This window comes from Canis lupus, chromosome 18 (genome assembly GCF_011100685.1).
Source record: "Canis lupus familiaris isolate Mischka breed German Shepherd chromosome 18, alternate assembly UU_Cfam_GSD_1.0, whole genome shotgun sequence".
Taxonomy (NCBI): domain Eukaryota; kingdom Metazoa; phylum Chordata; class Mammalia; order Carnivora; family Canidae; genus Canis; species Canis lupus.
Genome location: NC_049239.1, coordinates 40791476 through 40811391, shown reverse-complemented (window position 1 = coordinate 40811391; position 19916 = coordinate 40791476). Strand labels below are relative to the sequence as shown.

At 35.8% G+C, this 19916-nt stretch overlaps 1 protein-coding gene across 1 annotated transcript; it reads right to left on the bottom strand.

Annotated features, from left to right (window-relative positions):
* Positions 1 to 15404: 15404 nt before the first annotated feature.
* On the bottom strand, positions 15405 to 16337 carry OR4C11I (olfactory receptor family 4 subfamily C member 11I). The gene has a single exon (NM_001389030.1). It carries the CDS (start codon positions 16335 to 16337, stop codon positions 15405 to 15407), a length of 933 nt encoding a protein of 310 aa, NP_001375959.1.
* Between the last annotated feature and the right edge of the window lie 3579 nt (positions 16338 to 19916).

Below are 19916 nucleotides of genomic sequence, written 5' to 3'. Positions count from 1 at the left end.
AGCATACTTACATTTGATTTTCATGCTCATGATTAGCCTCGAATGTTAAAGGAGGTGTCTTATGTCAAAAGAAAGTGCTTGTGTCCAAAAATTGGGTTCCATAACTTGTATAATCTGTACGAGCCTCAAAGTTTTGATTTGTCAGTTTAGGTTAATGACATTTACCAACTATCTTTTGACTAATGGATATGAGGGTATAATATTACTTTGTTTGGAAATTGTTGAAACATAATGATTATTCTATATAGAAAATACCAGTGTTTGGGATGCCTGGATGGCTCAGCGGTTGAGCATCTGCCTTCTGCTCAGGGCATGATCCTGGAATCCCAGGATCAAGTCTCACATAGGGCTTCCTGCATGGAGCCTGCTTCTCCCTCTGCCTATGTCTCTGCCTCTTTCTCTCTGTGTCTCTCATGAATAAATAAATAAAATCTTTTTAAAAAGAGAAAATACCAATGTTTAAGATGCTTCAGTGCTACTGAAAACATTACCTTAAATAGATTAGATTATCTCCATGATGTTTAGGGGTTTTCAGAAATAATTCCATCTTCAAACTGGCCTCTTCTTGGATAGTAAACTATCAGTATGAAACACAGGACACACAGACACAGACTATTTAGGTAATTCAATAACAAATCTATGGCCCTTGAGAAGGTGTTTCTCCTAATCTAAATCTTCCCTTTTAGCCTAAAGTCTCAAAATCCCTTATTGAGAATCTGGGATTTGAATTTGGAATGAATTATTTTGAAACACTATCATGAAATGACCTCCAGATGGCTCTGGTCCCATAGACAAGAGGCAAGAAATGTGGAGGAAACACTTTCAAATAAATGGATCATTTTTACTATAATGAATCTTGCTCTGGAAATGTAAACCCCCCACAATATTTTCCTCTGGCACTGCATGGATATTTAAAAGTGGTTTCCAAAAAGGTTCAAGGACCTTGGCTTAGAGCTGCTGCTTTCTCTCTCTGGAATCATCTTCTGTGATGCAAAGACTTTGTCTTAGAAGCAGGTATGCTGAAGAGACATGGTTGAGAAAAACCCAATTTTGAATAGGGAATTGCATTTCCTTTACTTGGAACACAACCATGCAAGAATCCCCTTTATTTTTGTGAACTTTTGGTTTCCGGAAAGCTAAATATCATGTGAAGAAGAAAATGACATAATTTGGGTATGGAGACCTGTGATGTTTTTAACCTGTTGACTCAGTTCACAGAGAGAATGTCTACCTCCCTAACAATATAAAAACATTTCTGGAAACCTGCTATTGATTGTGTCAGTGATTGTGTCAGTGCTAGAGCAGTGAGGGATTAATATTAGTGGAATGGTAGCCATTAAAGTCCCTGTCTCCAAAAGTTGTTTTTCATGTTCATCAGAGGGCTATGAAATTAAACAGAAGCTCTAATAGGGACCCAATTAGCAATTTCTGGTATCGTGGTCTGGTTCATAAGGAATACTAGGCAACATTAAAATTGTAGAGAGATATCAATACACAAACAGAAAGTTCTAATTTTAACCACAAGAAATGTTCCATATTCTTGTCACTTGGTATTGTTATTTTCCATGTAGTCATCCGAGGAGGTATGTGGTGATATATTATTGTGGTTTTAATTTGCTTTCCCTGATGACTAATAATTTTGAGCATTTTTTTTTCATATTATCATTGGCCATTTGTATGTTTTTTAAAGTACGTTTAGGGATGCCTGGGTGGTTCAGGGGTTGAGCATCTGCCTTTGGCTTAGGGTGTGATTCTGTAGTCCCGGGATGGAGTCCCACATTGGGCTTCCTACATGGAGCCTGCTTCTCCCTCTGCCTATGTCTCTGCTTCTCTCTCTCTGTCTCTCATGAATAAATAAATAAAAGCGTAAAAAATAAAGTATGTTTAAATTCCAGTTAGGTAACATGCAGTTTATTTTTTTAATAAAATAATTTTTATTGGTGTTCAACTTACCAACATACAGAATAACACCCAGTGCTCATCCCGTCAAGTGTCCCCCTCAGTGCCCGTCACCAACTCACTGCCACCCCCCGCCCTGCTCCCCTTCCACCATCCCCAGTTCGTTTCCCAGAGTTAGGAGTCTTTATGTTCTGTCTCCCTTTCTGATATTTCCCACACATTTCTTCTTCCTTCCCCTATATTCCCTTTCACTATTATTTATATTCCCCAAATGAATGAGAACATATAATGTTTGTCCTTCTCCGATTGACTTACTTCACTCAGCATAATACCCTCCAGTTCCATCCACGTTGAAGCAAATGGTGGGTATTTGTCGTTTCTAATGGCTGAGTAATATTCCATTGTATACATAAACCACATTTTCTTTAATATTAGTTTTAAGTGTACAATATTGTGATTCGATGCTTCCATACAACACTCAGAGGTCATCACAACTGCTCTTCTTAATCCCCATGAGTATTTAACCCATCCCCCCCTCCTTCTGGTACCATCACATTGTTCTCTATAGTTAGAAGACTGTTTCTTGGTTTGCCTCCTTCTCTGTCTCTTTCTCACACCCTCCCCATACTGGTTTGCTTTATTTCTTAAGTAACACATATGAGTGAAATTATATGGTATTTGTGTTTCTCTAATTGATTTATTTTGCTTAGTATGATTCTTTAGCTCCACCCATGTCATTGCAAATGGCAAGATTTCATTCTTTTATAGGCTGAGTAATATTCTGTCATATATATATATATATATATATACACACATATATATACCATACATATATTTTACATATATACACATATAATACATTTATATAACACACTACACACACATATAAAATTATGTCACATCTATCACATCTTCTGTATCCATTCATCAGCATTATCTACAATAGCAACATTATGGAAACAACCCAACTATCCATCAACTGATGAATGGATAAAGAAGGAGGCAAACCTTTTAATAGAGACAGTCTTCTAACTATAGAGAACAATGTGATGGTACCAGAAGGGAGGTGGTGGGGATGGGTTAAATAATCATGGGGATTAAGGAGAGCACTTGTGATGACCTCTGAGTGTTGTATGGAAGCGTTGAATCACAATATTGTACACCTGAAACTAATATTAAACTGTATGTTACCTAACTGGAATTTAAATATACTTTACTTTTTTTAAAAGCTTTTATTTATTTATTCATTAGAGACACACAAACACAGAGGCAGAGACATAGGCAGAGGGAGAAGCAGACTTTTAATTGTGTGTGCTTATATAGTTTTTTTTCCTAGTCCATGGATTGCCTTTTCATTTTTAAAAAGAAGTAGGATTGGTTAATCATATCTATGGTGGTACATTTTTAAAATTTTTGGTCTCACCATATTGTTTTCCCTAATGGCCTTGCCATTTTACATTTCCACCAACAGTGTATAAGGGTTTCCTTTTGGCCACATTCTTGCTAACATTTGTTACCTTTGTCTTTGTTTTAAATAACAATCTGAACAGATATGAGGTGACATTCAATTGTGATTTTAACTTACATTTCCCTGATAGTAATGTTGAGTACCTTTGCATATCTTTTTCCCTTTATATGTCTTCTTTGAAAAAATGACTATTTAGGCCTTTTGCCTAATTATAATTGGATTATTTATTTACTTACTTTTTATTAAGTTCTATAAATTCAATATAATTTTTTCTCTTTTATTATTTTTTACTTCTTAACAGTTATAAGTTTTGTGAATATTTTCTCATTCTGTAGATTGCCTTTCAATGTCATTTCCTTACTGTGCAGAATTCTTTGGTTTAGTGTAGTCCCATTTGTTCATTTTGGATTTTTTTTTTGTCTGCTTTTTTTTCTTTCTATCCAATCCAGGAAAAAATTTACAAGACTAATGTCAAAAATCCTTCCCCTTCTGTTTTCTTTGGGGAGTTCTATGGTATTAGGTCCTACGTTTAAGTCTTTGATTCAATCCAAGTTAATTTTGTGACTGGTGTTAGATACGTGTCCTATTTTATTCTTTTTCATGGATATACCGTTTTCTCAAAGTTACTTTTTGAAGATACTGTTCTTTCCCTATTGTGTGCTTTAGACACTTGTCAAAAATCAGTTGACTGTGTATATGTGTATGCAATTGTCTGAGTTCTTCATTCTGTGCCACTGTTCCATGTGCTGTTTTTATGCCAATATCATACTGTTTGTTTACTATAGCTTTGTTATACAGCTTAAAATCAAGTAATCTTTCTCAGGATTGCTTTGGTCATTCAGGGTATTTTGTGGTTCCAAAGAGACTAAGGATAGTTTTTTTCTCTTCCTGTAAAAAAATGCCACTGGGAATTTTGATCATGATTGGTTTAATCTATAGATAGCTTTGGGTTTTACAGACATTTTCACAATATTAATCTTTCTAATCCATGACTATAGAATATCTTTCCATTTATTTGTGTAATCTTTCATCTTTTTCATTAATGTCTTGTGGTTTTCAATGTATCAGCCTAAAATATTTAGTGAACTATTAAATATAAGCAGTGAGAGTGAACATCCTGGTATTGTTCTGACTTTATGAGGGAAATATTTTGTGGATTGTGGTTGTTTGTTTAGTAATATTTCTAAATTATTTTTCTAAAATCTATATTCTTGGGATCCCTGGGTGGCACAGCGGTTTGGCGCCTGCCTTTGGCCCAGGGCGCAATCCTGGAGACCCGGGATGGAATCCCACGTCGGGCTCCCAGTGCATGGAGCCTGCTTCTCTCTCTGCCTGTGTCTCTGCCCCTCTCTCTCTCTCTGTGATTATCATAAATAAATAAAAATTTAAAAAAAATCTATATTCTTTGCAATGCATGGTTATTGAACTGTCCCTTTTATTAAGGATGAGATATGGAGGAACATGAAAACTATTTTTATATGTTAATTTGAGTGATACAAGGAAACATGTTTAAAAATGTTTTCACTACTCCCAGGACAGAAATGTAACCAGTGGTAGGAAGACATAGAGAGACACATTTTTATTGTTGTCCATTATGAAATAAATGAATATTCATCTGGAAAATGAAAAGGTTTGCCATTATTTTTTCATCAACAAAGGCTCTAATCAAAGTCATATCTATTCCTCTGCAACAGAAAGGTTGAAAAGATATAGGAACTATAAAACTTCAGTGGTTGATAGCCAATGATGTGATCATATTAGGTAGATATAGAATGGTATAAACAGGTCTCACTCCTACTGAAACTGGGGAGAGTCTAGGTTCTAATGATTCTTGGTCATCTCTTTCCAAGGATCCAAGAGTAGAATCTCTGAGTTCTTCTGGGCTAGACCATTAGGACATTTTGTGAATGAAATAAATGTACAAAGCCATTGAAAGAAAGGAATGCTATTTCATATGCCTTGGTTCTTGGTCTTTGAGAGTAATGAATCTCTCAGCTTTTACCTTCTTAGGTATGTCAGAATAACATCTCTGGCTAGAAAGACTTTAGTGCAAAGACATGAATGAAAGAATGTTGTAAATGCTGAGATACCTGGGTGGCTCAGCGGTTTAGCGCCTGCCTTCAGCCCAGGGCATGATCCTGGAGTACCAGGATCCAGTCCCGTATCAGGCTCCCTACATGGAGCCTGCTTCTACCTTTGCCTGTATCTCTGGCTTTCTCTCTCTCTCTCTCTCTCTTTCTGTGTCTCCCATGAATAAATAAATAAAATCTTTAAAAAAAATGTTGTGGAGGAAATTTACAAAAGGATAATATTCATTTATTACACTGTTTTCTTAGTTCAAATTTAGTTCCCTTGCATCAGTTAGTAGAACAGGTAGGGCTCCTTAGATTTCATTGACTCATAGCCATTTTGTGCTCTAAGAGCATCAGGTATTATTCAGTCCTGCTGTTTCCAAGTCCAAATGCTCAGAGGTGCCACTGAATGTATAGCAATTACAAGATGAACTTGTTAAAAATACAGATTTTTAAATACTCCTTAACTATGGCCTAACATATTAGAAAATCATAGCACAGATACTGTTATCTGTTTAAAAGTCTGGCCAAATGAGTCCAGTGATCAAAGAAATTGGAGAAACACTAAACTATCCATCGTTAAAAATTGAGTAAGTAGGAGTCCATTGAGATTCCAAGCTGGGACAACAAACATGATTTTGTTGTTTCTTATCTTCAAATCTGTGAATGCATCAACATCAGAGATTATCTTTTGTTTCTTTTTAAAGATTTTACTTATTTATTCATGAGGGACACAGAGAGAGATAGAGAGAAATAGAGACACAGGCAGAGGGAGAAGCAGGCTCCATGCAGGGAGCCCAACGTGGGACTGGATCCTGGGACTCCAGGATCATGCCCCAAGCAGAAGGCAAATGCTCAACCACTGAGCCACCCAGGCATCTCCAGAGACAATCTTTTTAAAGACTATGTACAGAGGATCCCTGGATGGCTAAGCAGTTTAGGGCCTGCCTTTGGCTCAGGGCATGATCCTGGAGTCCTGGGATCAAATCCCACATCAAGGTCCCTGCATAGAGCTTGCTTCTCCCTCTGCCTGTGTCTCTGCTTCTCTCTCTCTGTGTATGTGTGTGTCTCATGAATAAATAAATAAAATATTTTTTTAAAAAACAAAGACTATGTACATATTTTAATGTACTGTACACACATATACACATACAGACACACACGTACTCTACCATAAAGACTTACCCAAGTATTGGCAGTAACTAGAATAATCAGATTTGTGCAAAAGACAATGAAGCAATAAGATGAATTATCAATGATATCTCTATTTGTTACAGAAAAACAAAGCTCAGAATGCAGTAAGTGTAGGTGAGATGTGTGTGATGGATGGCTCACTGTATTCAGTAAAACTGTTTGATTCAGCATAGGAGGAAATACGGTTTCTCAGCCATTCATTTCAATGTTGTACTTGTCCAGTTTTTTGAATCAAGTCTCCTACTCATCCCAGCTATGTTTTCTTTTCTTTTTTTTTTTATCTTTTTTTTTCATTCAGTTTGTTCAGTTTTTCCTTTTCATAACTTTATGCTAGTTGGGGACCCCTGGCTTTAGACAAGTTAAGATCAGTTAGGTAGTAGAAGCATATGAATGGGATATTAGAATTTCAATGGGGATACTAGAGGCAACTTTTTCCCATTTCCTTACTTTTTGGGTAAAAAAAAAAAAATGAGTCCTAGAGAATGGAAAACTTTCTCCCAAGAGCAGAGGATGAGAACAGGTCTTTTGTTTTTTAAGTGTATTTTATGTTTTATTTCTTTTTCATGTACATACACCTCCCCTCCATTTGGAGCCTTGCTAGATTTCATTTCTATTGTGTTTTGCAGGGCTTAGATCAGAACCCTATAGCTTAGATCTCTGTTATTTTCCTGTATTCTTTTGTGCATGCAACATATCCATATTGAGTGCTCAATATGTTTCTATCACACTACTAAATGCTAGAAAATGACCTTAAATCTTTCACAGTAGACTCTCATTCTTTAAGGAAAATGCAAACAGGCCAGAATTAGAAAGAGAAAACAAGGTTGTCCAGTATGATTCTTCTGATCTCAATTTAATAAGATCCCTCTGGCAAAGAACTTTCAGAAAATTTACCTACATATGAACTATTAAAACAAATATGACAATGATGATAAATAATACCTTAGTTGTGTAGAATGTGTTATTCTTTTCTTTGTTCCTCCAAAACCCATATGAGGTTGTTATTACTGTCTTAATTGAATCAATGAGATCATCCAGCTTAACTTGTTACTTTCAACTATTTACCATTAGCCTCTGACAAAATCTTCCTGCCCCACAGTCTTTTCATTGCATTCTTTACTTCTGTGTTTCTCAGGGTGTGGATCAGAGGATTTAACATGAGGGTGATAATGGTGTAAAATACAGCCATCATCTTATCCCCTGAAAAGGTAGTATCAGAGCAAATATACATGAAAGTACATGGCCAAGAAAATGATGACCAATTATTTTTGTCACAGAAATGTAAACATGTACCCATATTTTCCCTTGTTAATATTGCCATGAGTGTTCAAGTAGTTGAGTGTGGGTGACATCCACAGGTCTTCTTAGAACACTCTGGTATTTGAATACATGAATTTATGATCTCCTATTTGACATCAATCTCTTATATTCAAGAGGTGGTGGGTACAGTTAGAAAAGAACAAGAGGGGCACCTGAGTGGCTCAGTGATTGAGCATCTGCCTTTGGCTCAGGTAGTGATCCTGGAGTCCTGGGATTGAATCTTACATTGGGATCCCCTCAGGGAGCCTGCGTCTCACTTTGCCTATGTCTCTGCCTCTCTCTCTCTCTCTCTCTCTGTGTGTCTCATAAATAAATAAATAAAATATTTTCTAAAAAAGAAAAGGACAAAAATTAAATATGTCTCATTGTGAGACAATAGTGCTGTAAATCTAGATAAAGTGCTTAGCTTTATGGGGCTTTTGTTATTATCCCATTTGTGAAACAAGAAAATTTCAGTTTCATTGTCATCTATCATATGAACAATTCTTTCTACTATGAATTTAAGTCTATTCTGTTGGCCTGGAATAGCCATGAAACCCTGATGAAGAGGCAGAGATAAAAGAAGACAAAGCAGTGAAAGGAACTGCTGGACACTCATTGAGACCCGTTGGAATTGAAAGAGGGGAAGTGAAATATGTGTTAATTTCTCATCTTCAGACTCAATATTTGAGGATTTCTGAGGAATTATTATTAAACATCTATTAACTAAAAAAATAATGAGTCAAAGAAAAATAAAAATTATTCTCCCCTTATTTCTGAAACCAGTTTCCTGCAAGTATCTTGCAGGTATTCAAAATATAGCAATTTTATTAATTCTCTTTTTCTATAATCCTTTTTATTTTAACTTTAGAAGAAATAAAACTCATTAGTATTGTGGAGGGCTTAACTTTTATTTTTCTATCCCTTCTGAGGTAGTTTTTGTGAAGCTATCCACAAGAGAGTGATAACTTATAATTGCTTTGTGAATAATTAATATCAGGGAATCTCTGACCCTAAAACCCCAAAATCTGATAGTAATCATGTATTGTCCTTACTGTTTCTGTCTTTAAACTGCTCAAACTTGCCATTTCATAGTTTGTATGGCAACAAATTCTCCTTTCTCTACTTCGTATAAAGTCTGCTTAAAGAGAATGATGCAAAATGTTAATGACCTTGGGGAAAGCCTTTCTCCAAAGTCACCCTCCATATTCGGAACCACAAGAACTGACAATAAACTTTAATTTCAAGGTGTCTTTTCAGCTTGTTAAAAACGTTTAAAGTTTTCTTTATTTGCTAAATTTAAAAACAAATCAATTGTTGATTTAGGGGATTCCTGGGTGGCTCAGCAGTTGAGCCTCTGCCTTCAGCTCAGGACATGATCTTGGTGTCCTGGGATTGAGTCCCACGTCGGGCTCTCTGCATGGAGCCTGCTTCTCCCTCCACCTATGTCTCTGCCTCTCTCTGTGTGTCTCTCATGAGTAAATAAATAAAATCTAAAAAAAAAAAAAATTGTTGATTTAGGACCATAACATGGTTCTAAACTATTTCAGTAAACAGACATAATTGTTTTATGACTGATATCTTGTTCATGGGATTAATATGTTTAAATATATATAGATATATATTAAATATTTAATATAATGAATATATTAAAATATCTATTTTGGGGTATTTCCCGATTGAAATTTATTTCTTCTACTCTTTTGAAAGTTCTATTTGATTGGAAAAGAGTTGGTTCAATAGTGCCTTGGAGTTCACTGGTTTTCTTTTTAATTGAATCTCTGCTGATGTCTGGAGAAATTGCTGGGAAATTCACTTCTAGTTTATACTTGGGACAAATTGTTCCGCAAGCTTTTATTCTTCTATTTTTGAGTGTAAGACATCAAAGTTGAAACTTCACTACTAACATTCTTTCTTATTCCTCTCCTGTTCCTATTCTTTCCTTTCTTTTCCCTTCCTATTCTCATCAAACCTACTTCTTCTTTACATACATACATTTTGGACAAAATGCCAGACCCTTCCCACTTTCTACTCTTAGAGGGAACTCACAAGCTGTATATTTCTATCTGGTTTCACCACTTACATGGTTAATTTCTTGACCTCATTGGACCTTTTAAGAGAGAATACATATGTTCCTTTTCCAATATGTTAATAGCCACAAAGTGGGAAAATGTAGCTGTTGTTGTATTTTCTTTCCCTTTGGCCAAAGTTCACCCCACAGTGGGCCATTTGCACCTCTGTGTGACCATGACCCTGGACTCTTATTTCAGTTGTAGGAAAAGACCGAGCCCAAATTCATAGCAGAAAGCAAACTTGATGGGGAAAGTCCCTGAGAAGCTTTGGGTTCTGATCATGTCAGACAATATCTACTACCTCAGCAGCACAGGGAATATCTATGGATAGGGTTCAGAGTGCCCACATGGATGTAAGCCAAAGTCCTGTTAGGTCAGGCCCACAAGTGACTTAAAGATGGAGAATAGTTTCCATAACTCTCTTCATCTATGGTCTTTTAGTATCATGATGAAATGCAGGCCACTGCCAAGACATTTCTGGCTATAAGGAGTGCAGGAATCTGGGTGACACCTAAAAATCTGGGTATGATGCTTGCTGTGCCTCACACTAAGGTATTAGCTTATACCTTGACTTGTTGCTTGACTGAACTGGTGATATTCACCTTTATTCCAAAGGAATTTGACTCTTTCCTGCTTTACCCATGTCAGTAGGTCCTCCTGAAACTAGTCATCTTTAGAGTCACGTAATACAAGATTTGAAATAGTGCCCTCTCATCCAGTATATGTACTCCCTGGATATAAAGCCCATAAGGTAGTGTGCTTCTTTCCTACTGTTAGGAGATGTGAATAGGAAACACTTCTTTTTTTAATTAAGAGAATATCTTCACTGTTATGCCTCAAGATTCTTAAGAACTCTACCCATGTGACAGTCCCCTGAAACTTTATAGTGTTTATCTTCTATTTCTGCCTTGTGTGAACCTAGTCGGTGTGTAAACTTACTACTGCTATATATAGAGAAATAATATGAAGCAAAAAATAGTGACTTCCAACCACAAAATTTAATCCTTAAATTAGTGGTTTTATTTTTTAAAAAAGATTTTTCTTTTATTAATTTGAGAGAGAGAGAGAGAGAGAGAGAGAGAATGCACACAGAGAGGGAGAGGGAGAGGGAGAAGCAGACTCTGGCTAGCCGAGAGCCCCAGGCAGGGCTAGGTTCCAGCACCCTGAGATCCTGACCTGAGTTGAAGGTAGGTGTTTAACCACCTGGGCCACCCGGTACCTCCCTCCCCCAAATAGTAGTTTTAAATTGCGAAACAAAACTTAAAGACTTAAAAATAAAATGAATTTATTTCTTTATGATTCTACAATGTGGCCTAGATTTAGCTGGGTGCTACAGCTCCTGGTTTCACCTGGAAATGCTCCCAACGACTTAAATGGAGTATGAATGTAGTACATGGTCCAAGATGGCCTCATTATTACATCCAGCATTCTGCTTCTGCTCAGGTATGTCAGTTCTCATTCACTCTTCAGGAGTGTAGGTTGGGCTATAAAACACCATGGTTGTTTCAGAGCATTCATTGTTTCACAAAAGCAAAAGCTATAAGGCCTTTCACACCAACTTTTAGGGAATATACAACATGACTTTTATCACCTTCTGTTCATGTGGGTAAGATTACATGTGACTTATGTCACAATTTTAGCCCAGAAGAAAGCATGGAGACATAGATTCCACTTCTTTAAAATTTGAGATGTAATTAACATTATTAGTGTTTTCAGGTATACATCTTAATGATTCAACATTGCATTTATTTCAAAATGATCACAATAAATCAAGTTAGCAACCATCACCACACAGTTATATTTTTTCTTGTGATATAAACTTTTAATAACTACTCTTTGCAATTTTTAAATAAAGAATATAGTGTTACTAACTACATTCACTGTGTTGTATATTATTATATTCCATGATGTAATTTGCTTATTTTATAACTGGAAGTTCCTTCCTTTGGTACCCCTTCACCCACCCTTCCTATCTCCTACTCTGGCAACCACCGATCTGTTCTCTGTATCTGTGAATTCCATTTATTGATCTATTTTTTAATATTCCACATGTAAATGAGATCATATATAGTTTTTGTCTTTCTGTTTGATTTATTTAGCTTAATGCCCACAATGATGATGTTGCCACAAATGGTAATACTCCAAAGAAGAACATTATCTAATTTTTATGAGGACAGACATTTGAGGCTGTTTCATTGGAGCTGGACCTGTCAGGATTTCCTGACTATAATGTTTGGTTCTTACCTACATCGCTCAGCTCCAGCTGGGGCTTTGTGCTGTGCTCTAGGCACCTGGAGCATAGGCTTCTTCAGCATCACATAGAAACTTCACCTTTATTGGGCAACACTGGGCTCTGCACTTGTCTGCTGAAGCACATGTCCTGGGTATAATTCATATGACAACATTTTGCAGATTAGAAACAGATGGCCTTTTCTTAGGCCACATCCTATTTATTTCCTGATAATAAATTACAAAAAAGCCATTTGTGTGAATGATGCAAATTAAGTTATCAAATGCAATGTTGTTCATTTAACATTTTAATCATAATAGATCTAAAGTCATCATTATACAGTAATTTTAATACAACATTTACATATATTCTGTTCATCATAAATAAAATTTTAGTAATAGTTGCTTGTATGGCCTTTTATTCTATACAGATGATCACTAGACTTAACATTTATCTCTTTTTAACAGCTTTGAGATATAAAGCACAAACTATTAAATTCACTTATTTAGAGTATATAATGTAATGCTTTTTGGTAAGGAAGACTGTGAAACAATCTACAGTACCTAATTTTACAACACCTTTGCCTTCTTATCAAGAAATTGCAAACTCATTCACAGTCACTTATTCTTCTCCATCACCATCAACACAGTCCTAAGCAAATACTAATATTTCTTTTTTTTTCTAAAAGTTAGAGGACATATGAGTATATTAGCTGTGGGGTGGGTTGTAGTGAAGGGTAGAGAGAATCTTAAGCAGACTATCTGCTGAGCTCTGTGTTGTTTATAGCTTCATGTAAATTGAATCCTGGCATTTACTCATCGTACATGGTCTCTTCTTCTGGGATTTATCATACTGACATGTGTATCTTTAGTCCATTATTTTTCTTAGTTGAAGATTATTCTGTCTATCCTGAAAACTTCTGTCTTTCATATGAAGTGTATTTGTATTTAATGTAATTATTAAATTGGGGGGAATAAGTTTATCTCATTGTGGTTTACTTTTTTCCCCTTTATAACTTACTTTATTTATTTTCTATTTTCTTTTGAGGTAATTGAGTAGATGGTTTTTGTCTAATATTCCACTTTATCTTCCTCTTAACATCTTTTAAATGATAGACTCTATCTTATAGAAGAGTTTCAGGTTCATAAGAAAATTGAGCAGAAGGTATGGAGATTTCATGTGGATCTTCAAATCCTCTGATTAAAAATAGGCAGAAGAACTCAATAGACACTTTTCTAAAGACCTACAAATGGCCAACAGGTACATCAAAATGTGCTCAATATCACTCATCATCAGGGAAAGGCAAATCAAAATTATAATGAGATATCACTAAACAACTGTTAGAACAACTATCATCAAGAAAATAAATCTGAAATGTTGGGGAGGATGTGAGAAAAGGGATCCCATGTGTGCTATTAATGGGTGTGTAAATTAGCACAGATATTATGGAAAAGAGTATACATGTTCTTCAAAAATTAAAAGTAGGACTACCATCCATCAACCCTATTGTTAGGTTACATCCAAAGGATCTGAAATCACAATTGTGAAGGGCTATCTGTATTCCTAGGTTCATTGCATCATTATCCACAGTAGCCATGGTGTGGACTTGACTGATGAATCAATATGGAAAATGGGAGGTGTATATGATGCAGACTTTAAAAAGAAGAAAATTCTGCCATTTGAAACAGCATGGATGGAGCTGGGAGACTTTATGCTCAGTGTAATAAGAGTTCCAGGTATACAATTTAGTGATTCAACACTTGCATCCACATCCAGCTCATCATAAGAAGTGTACTCCTTATTTTCCATCATCTATTTAACCCATCTTCCTACTCATCTCCCCTCTGGTAACCATCAGTTTGTTCTCTACATTGAAGAGTCTCTTTCTTGGTTTGCCCTCTCTCTTTTTTTTCTTCACAGTCATTTGTTTTGTTTCTAAAATTCCACATGAATGAAATCATATTTCTCAGAGTTGTTTCACTTAGCATAATACTTTCTAGCTCTATCCTTGTCATTGCAAATAGCTATTGCAAATAATGCTGCTACAGACATTGAGGTGCATGTATTCCTTTGGTTTAGTACACAGAAATCAATGAATTTTAAAAGTTCATAACACCTCGCATGCTCATATCCAAGGCATGGCTGTTAATCCTTCTGCTCACTATGAGCATCAAAATTCTACTGGCAATTCTAACTTGTGAATAGATAATACCCCTTTACAAGGAAAGCACATACAGAGAAATAAAGTGGTTTCCTGCTGCAAAAGTAGGTTCTCTCTAACTTCATTAACTGGAGACTGATCAAATGAATATTCCTGAATGTCCCTGGTACTTTTATTCCATTAATAACAACCAACTTGAAGTGAAATAATAAACATTGTTTTCCTTCAAACTAACTTCTACCTTATTGTATTCAGTCTCAGAAAATATGTTGTATCTATGGTTTATTTTAAATTTTTATTTAGTCTTGACAACAGATAGCATTCCCTGTTTGACTAATAGAATTCTCTTGATATAGTACTTATATACCAATCACACAAATTAGTGGAATATCTCAAGACCTTTGTAATACAACATCTTAAAAATCATATACACAGTGTTCAGTTATTTTAATCATGAAAGGAAACAATAAGAAAAATTATTATAATCTTATATAATTAGATATAATTAAGAAAAAAATATATCCTTTTGGCCTTTCACATGTATGGACGTTTTAAAGATAAACTAATATTAAATGAAAATATAATGAAAAGAATTTCTTACGCAAAATATTAGTTTCTTTGCTCTGAATGTGTTCAAAGAAAGCAGGATACCTTATCTGAAATGTATATAAAGGTAATTACAAGACACAGAGTACTGGCTCTACTTTATTTATGAATACTCACTGTTAGAACAGTCACGATTGTGTATAAATATCTTTCATCTTATCATACCAGAGTGTAGACTGAGATGTGAGGAGTATCTCACAATCAGTAATGTCAGAATTGAGCTTTCAAGAAAAGAAAGAATCAGGCTGGTAATATGAGGAAAGCTACTAGTTTGAGGGCAGAAGTACAGAGAAAAAGTAAGGAAATTTTGTGTGTAAAACATTTGAGTTCTTTGGGAAAGTCAGGATATACTGTATCATATTTGATATTTCCACAGATTAAGTAATCAACCAAAGTCCTCAATTCATCTTTTGCTTTCTGAGGTAATTTTGACATGCCATAGATTTTTCATGGCATTTTTCACTTCTGCATTCCTCAGTGTGTAGATAAGTGGATTGAGAAAAGGTGTCCCAATAGTATAAAATACAGTTACCATCTTGTCCATGGGGAAAGTAGTTGGCGGGCGTGTATAAATGAATATACATGGACCAAAGAATAAGATTACTACAATGATGTGAGAAGTGCAAGTAGAGAGAGCTTTTTTCTTCCCTTCTGCACTGTGGTTTCGCAGGGAATGCAAGATGACAATGTAGGAGATCATCAGAATCACAAAACTGCTTGAGCAAATGGCCCCACTATTAGACACCAACAGTAGGTTGATCACATAAGTGTCCATGCAGGCAAGTTTCAGCAAGGGCTGCAAATCACAGCAGTAATGATCAATCAAATTGGGTCCACAGAAGGGCAATCTCAAAGCCAGGATAATCTGGGCTGTAGAATGGATAAAAGATCCAATCCATGCCAGAACAATTAGGATGGTGCAGACCTGCCGTCTCATGATGGTTGGGTAACGTAAAGGCATACAGATGGCCACATACCGGTCAAAGGCCATTAGGATGAGGACAAAGATCTCCATGGAGCCAAATAAGTGTAGTGCAAAGACTTGAGTCATGCACTCATTGTAAGTTATGATTTTTTTTGCAGAGAGTGAATCCACAATTAGTCTGGGGGCTGTGGAAGTTGAAAAGCAGGAATCAGCAAGGGACAAATAAAATAAGAAAAAGTACATGGGGCTCCCAAGTGTCCGGCTAGACTTGATGGTCACAATAATAAGCAAATTCCCAACCACAGTTCCCACATATAAAATGGAGAAGATTACAAATACCATTTTCTGTCTCATAGGATCTTGGGTTAGTCCTAACAGTATGAACTCTGTTACGCTGTTATTTTGCTGCATTATTTCAGGCAAAGTGGAGAAAGCGCAGGTTAGAAATAATGTCAAGGAAAATTATTATGAAATGAATACACCCCATTTGGGAATCAAATCTATATGCATGATTGTGGAAGTGCCAGTTACCAGTACATTATCCCTACTGTCTATGTTGTTTTCTCCTTAATAAAGTGGAAATGATAATATTTATTCACAATTTTCACATGGCTGTTTATTGAAACAATGACATATATCAATAACGATAGACACCTGATTCTTCAGGCATAATAAACATTAATTTAGATAATTTGGTATCCGAGGGTATCTTTCTGACCTGAATGTGGTTTTGTTTTGTTTTGTTTTTAGTTTATAGCAAGGACTTAATAGGTTAGAAATCTGCAAAATCAGGAAAATTCATCATGATTTACATAATGTGCTTTCACACTACTTCAGCCTGGGAATTCAGTTATAAAGTTCTTACAGTAAATATTCTGAACAATCAAGGAATGATGTAGAAACATTTGATAGTCTTTTTCTTGATGAAACCTAAAAGAGAGAAAGCGAGACAGACAGAGAGGATAAGAGAGAAACAATCCGTATTTTAGCAGTGAACATTCAGTAAATTGGTCCAGTCCACAAACATATTTTAATGTTATCTTGACTAAGTTTATTTCCTGTTATTTGAACTCTAAATATTTTCTACTTTTTTACAGTTCTAAATTCAGCTTATATCACAAAACATTCTAATTTTGATTTTATTTTTTAAAATATTTTATTCATTTGAGAGAATAATAAAAATAGAGAAGGAGAGAGAGAGAGTAAGCAAAAATGGAAGAAGGGGCAGGCTGAGAAGCAGACTTTCTGCTGAGCAGGGAGCCTAATACAGGGCTTGATCCCAGGACCCTGAGATCATGACTTGGGTCATAGTTTGATACTTAACCAACATACTCACCCAGAGCCCCTAAAACTTTGGACTTTTAAAATTAGTAAATCATATATAGTATAAATTACATCCTTGGAATCAAAGTTAGGAGGATGACTTTTCCCTTAAAATATTCCCTTTGTTAGATGAAAATGTATCATAATCATGCTGCATTAAATATAAAGCTTTTAAAAACCTCGTCTTAGCAGATGGTTTGTTAATCACATTGGCATATTATTGGTTCATAAGAACTGTCTTCTGACATGGGCTGCAGGGACAGCAAGATTGCCAGGGCCAGAGGAAAGTTTAAATGTCTGAGAAAGAGGGTGAGTCCGCTGTAGAGTCAATTCTGGATTCAAGCTCTCTACCACCTCATGCCCCAACCACACTGCCATTCACTACAGGTTCCCCTATAGTTTTATGAGGTCCAAATATGTTCTTTGTCCAACTCTTCTCCAAAGAGGAATAAAAACTTGTTTGTGGTTTCTAACAACTAGGTATTATGAAAGATATCTATCTGTTGATATTTCTATCTAACAATCTACAAATTGATCTATCATCTACGCAATAGAGATACAGACTGAGACATTTATTTAGTTCACATAATAATAGATATAAGAATGTCAAGAATGTCATATATTAGAAAGAAGAAACATAAGGAGGGTAATTTTTATCTAACTGCTGTATTTAAGCATCTCAAAAAGTATGTTTTTAATAAGTATTCATAAAATGAGTGAAAGAATTAGGAGAATTTCATATTGATACAACCCAATAATGTTTGGTCCTATTCAATACTCAGTTACCACTGAAAAGGGAATCCTACTCCACCCAAAGCAAAATCATCATCTCCAAGGAGCATTTCTTATCTTTTTCCTATCTATTCCCTCAATAGATATTATTTCTATTTGCTTATCTCTCCACCAGGAGCTGCTGTCCACTTCTTTTACTCCAACTTCTCACCTTAGATGGTAAAACACTTCTAGAAAGTTCCCTAAATTTTCTATCCATCTGCAAATGCCTTTTATGTGTTGGGTGCACACTGTGACACTGATCAGATAAATTTTCTCTGTGTATTAAATACAAGTAAGTTAATCCCCAACACAAATCTTACCAGTTTTGATAAGAGTTTAAGCAAAGGATAGGATGTTCAGTCGTCCTCTTTTCTTTGCAAGATCATTTGGCCAGTCTTTATTCAAATGAGAATTTAAAAAAGTGTTTCAAAAATTCTGTTTGATCTCTTTGCTGTAACTGAAGCTCAGGTTCTCGCCCACATGGCAGACGACCATGCTGGCCCTTGATTCATCCCACACTTTCTGAAATCCACTCTCACGTGGAATTTTTCCTGGGAAATGTTTTTCCTACAGTAGTATTTAAACAGGAGTGATGCAAAATATAGGAGTCTGGGGAAGGTCATTCCCTAAAGTGTCTCTTCCCTTTTAATTAAGCACACTTGAGCTAGATGTACTAGAGAACTTAAACTTCAATATGAATTAATAAATTATGGGATAAAGCTGATCCTTCTTGCGATTAAAGGTGTTTATTTGTTCCATAAATGACCTATTTGACTAGAATTTTAAAAAAAACTGATTATCTAGTGATCTAGTGCCCAGGACTTGGTATCTGGTACCATTATCAAGAAAGTGAATTAGGACTTCTTAAAGAAATGGCTGATTCTAGGTCTGGGGCCAGGATTGTACAAGATGAATTGGAGCATCTTGTAACGCTAGAGGGTACGGATGCTAACACACACACACGTACAGTCACTGACGCTGTAATGAGAATATGCCAAAGGGAGACAAGAGATAATGGATAGGCCTCGCCACCCCCCTCAAGTGCCAAAAGCTGGAAAAAAATCTGAGCAACACATCAATGACATTGAATTCAAATACACCTCATAGTTTACAAAATCCAAAAGTTCATAATGATAAAACCACTTAAATAAATAACTAATAAAGAGATAATAATAGACAAATCTCCCATAAAAAAGAATTCCTAATGATATTGTAGTACTATGCTCCCAAATGGCTATGAGATAACTCTCGGTCTCTTATTTGTGGGCTGTACACAGATGAGTTCCTTCTAAAAGGCACACTGTGGAATGCGGTGGGGGAGTAATTTTACAAAGGAGAAATGTGGCAACACCATCTCAACCAGGTGATCAAGGTTGACAGCAATGGTGATGAGTCACATTTAAAGTGTGCACACACTGGCATGATGTGATGCAAATGGCAGTTTGCCTCTGTGACCTTTCCTCCAATAACCATAACCTCAGTTTAATCTTGAGTGAAATATCAGACAAATCCCAAATGAAGGTTTTATATAAATTGCTAGGATAGTTATCAAAACAATAGAAGTTCATCATAAAAAAGAAAAGTTAAGGGGCTCCTGGGTTGCTCAATCGGGTAATCCTCCCACTCTTGTTTTGGGCTTAGGTCATGATTTCAGGTTATGAATTTGAACCCTGAGTGGGGCTCCACACTTAGCAGAAAGTTTGTTTTTGCCTTTCTCTCTCTCTCTCTCTCTCTTTCTCTCCCTCTGCATGTCCCCGCACTCCTTCTCTCTAAAATAAATAAATATCTTAAAAAAACAAGAAAAGTGAAAAATATACTTATCATGATCAGCGATGAGGAAGCTATAGAATTGTTGAATCATTTTACACATCTGAAACTAATATATCACTGAAT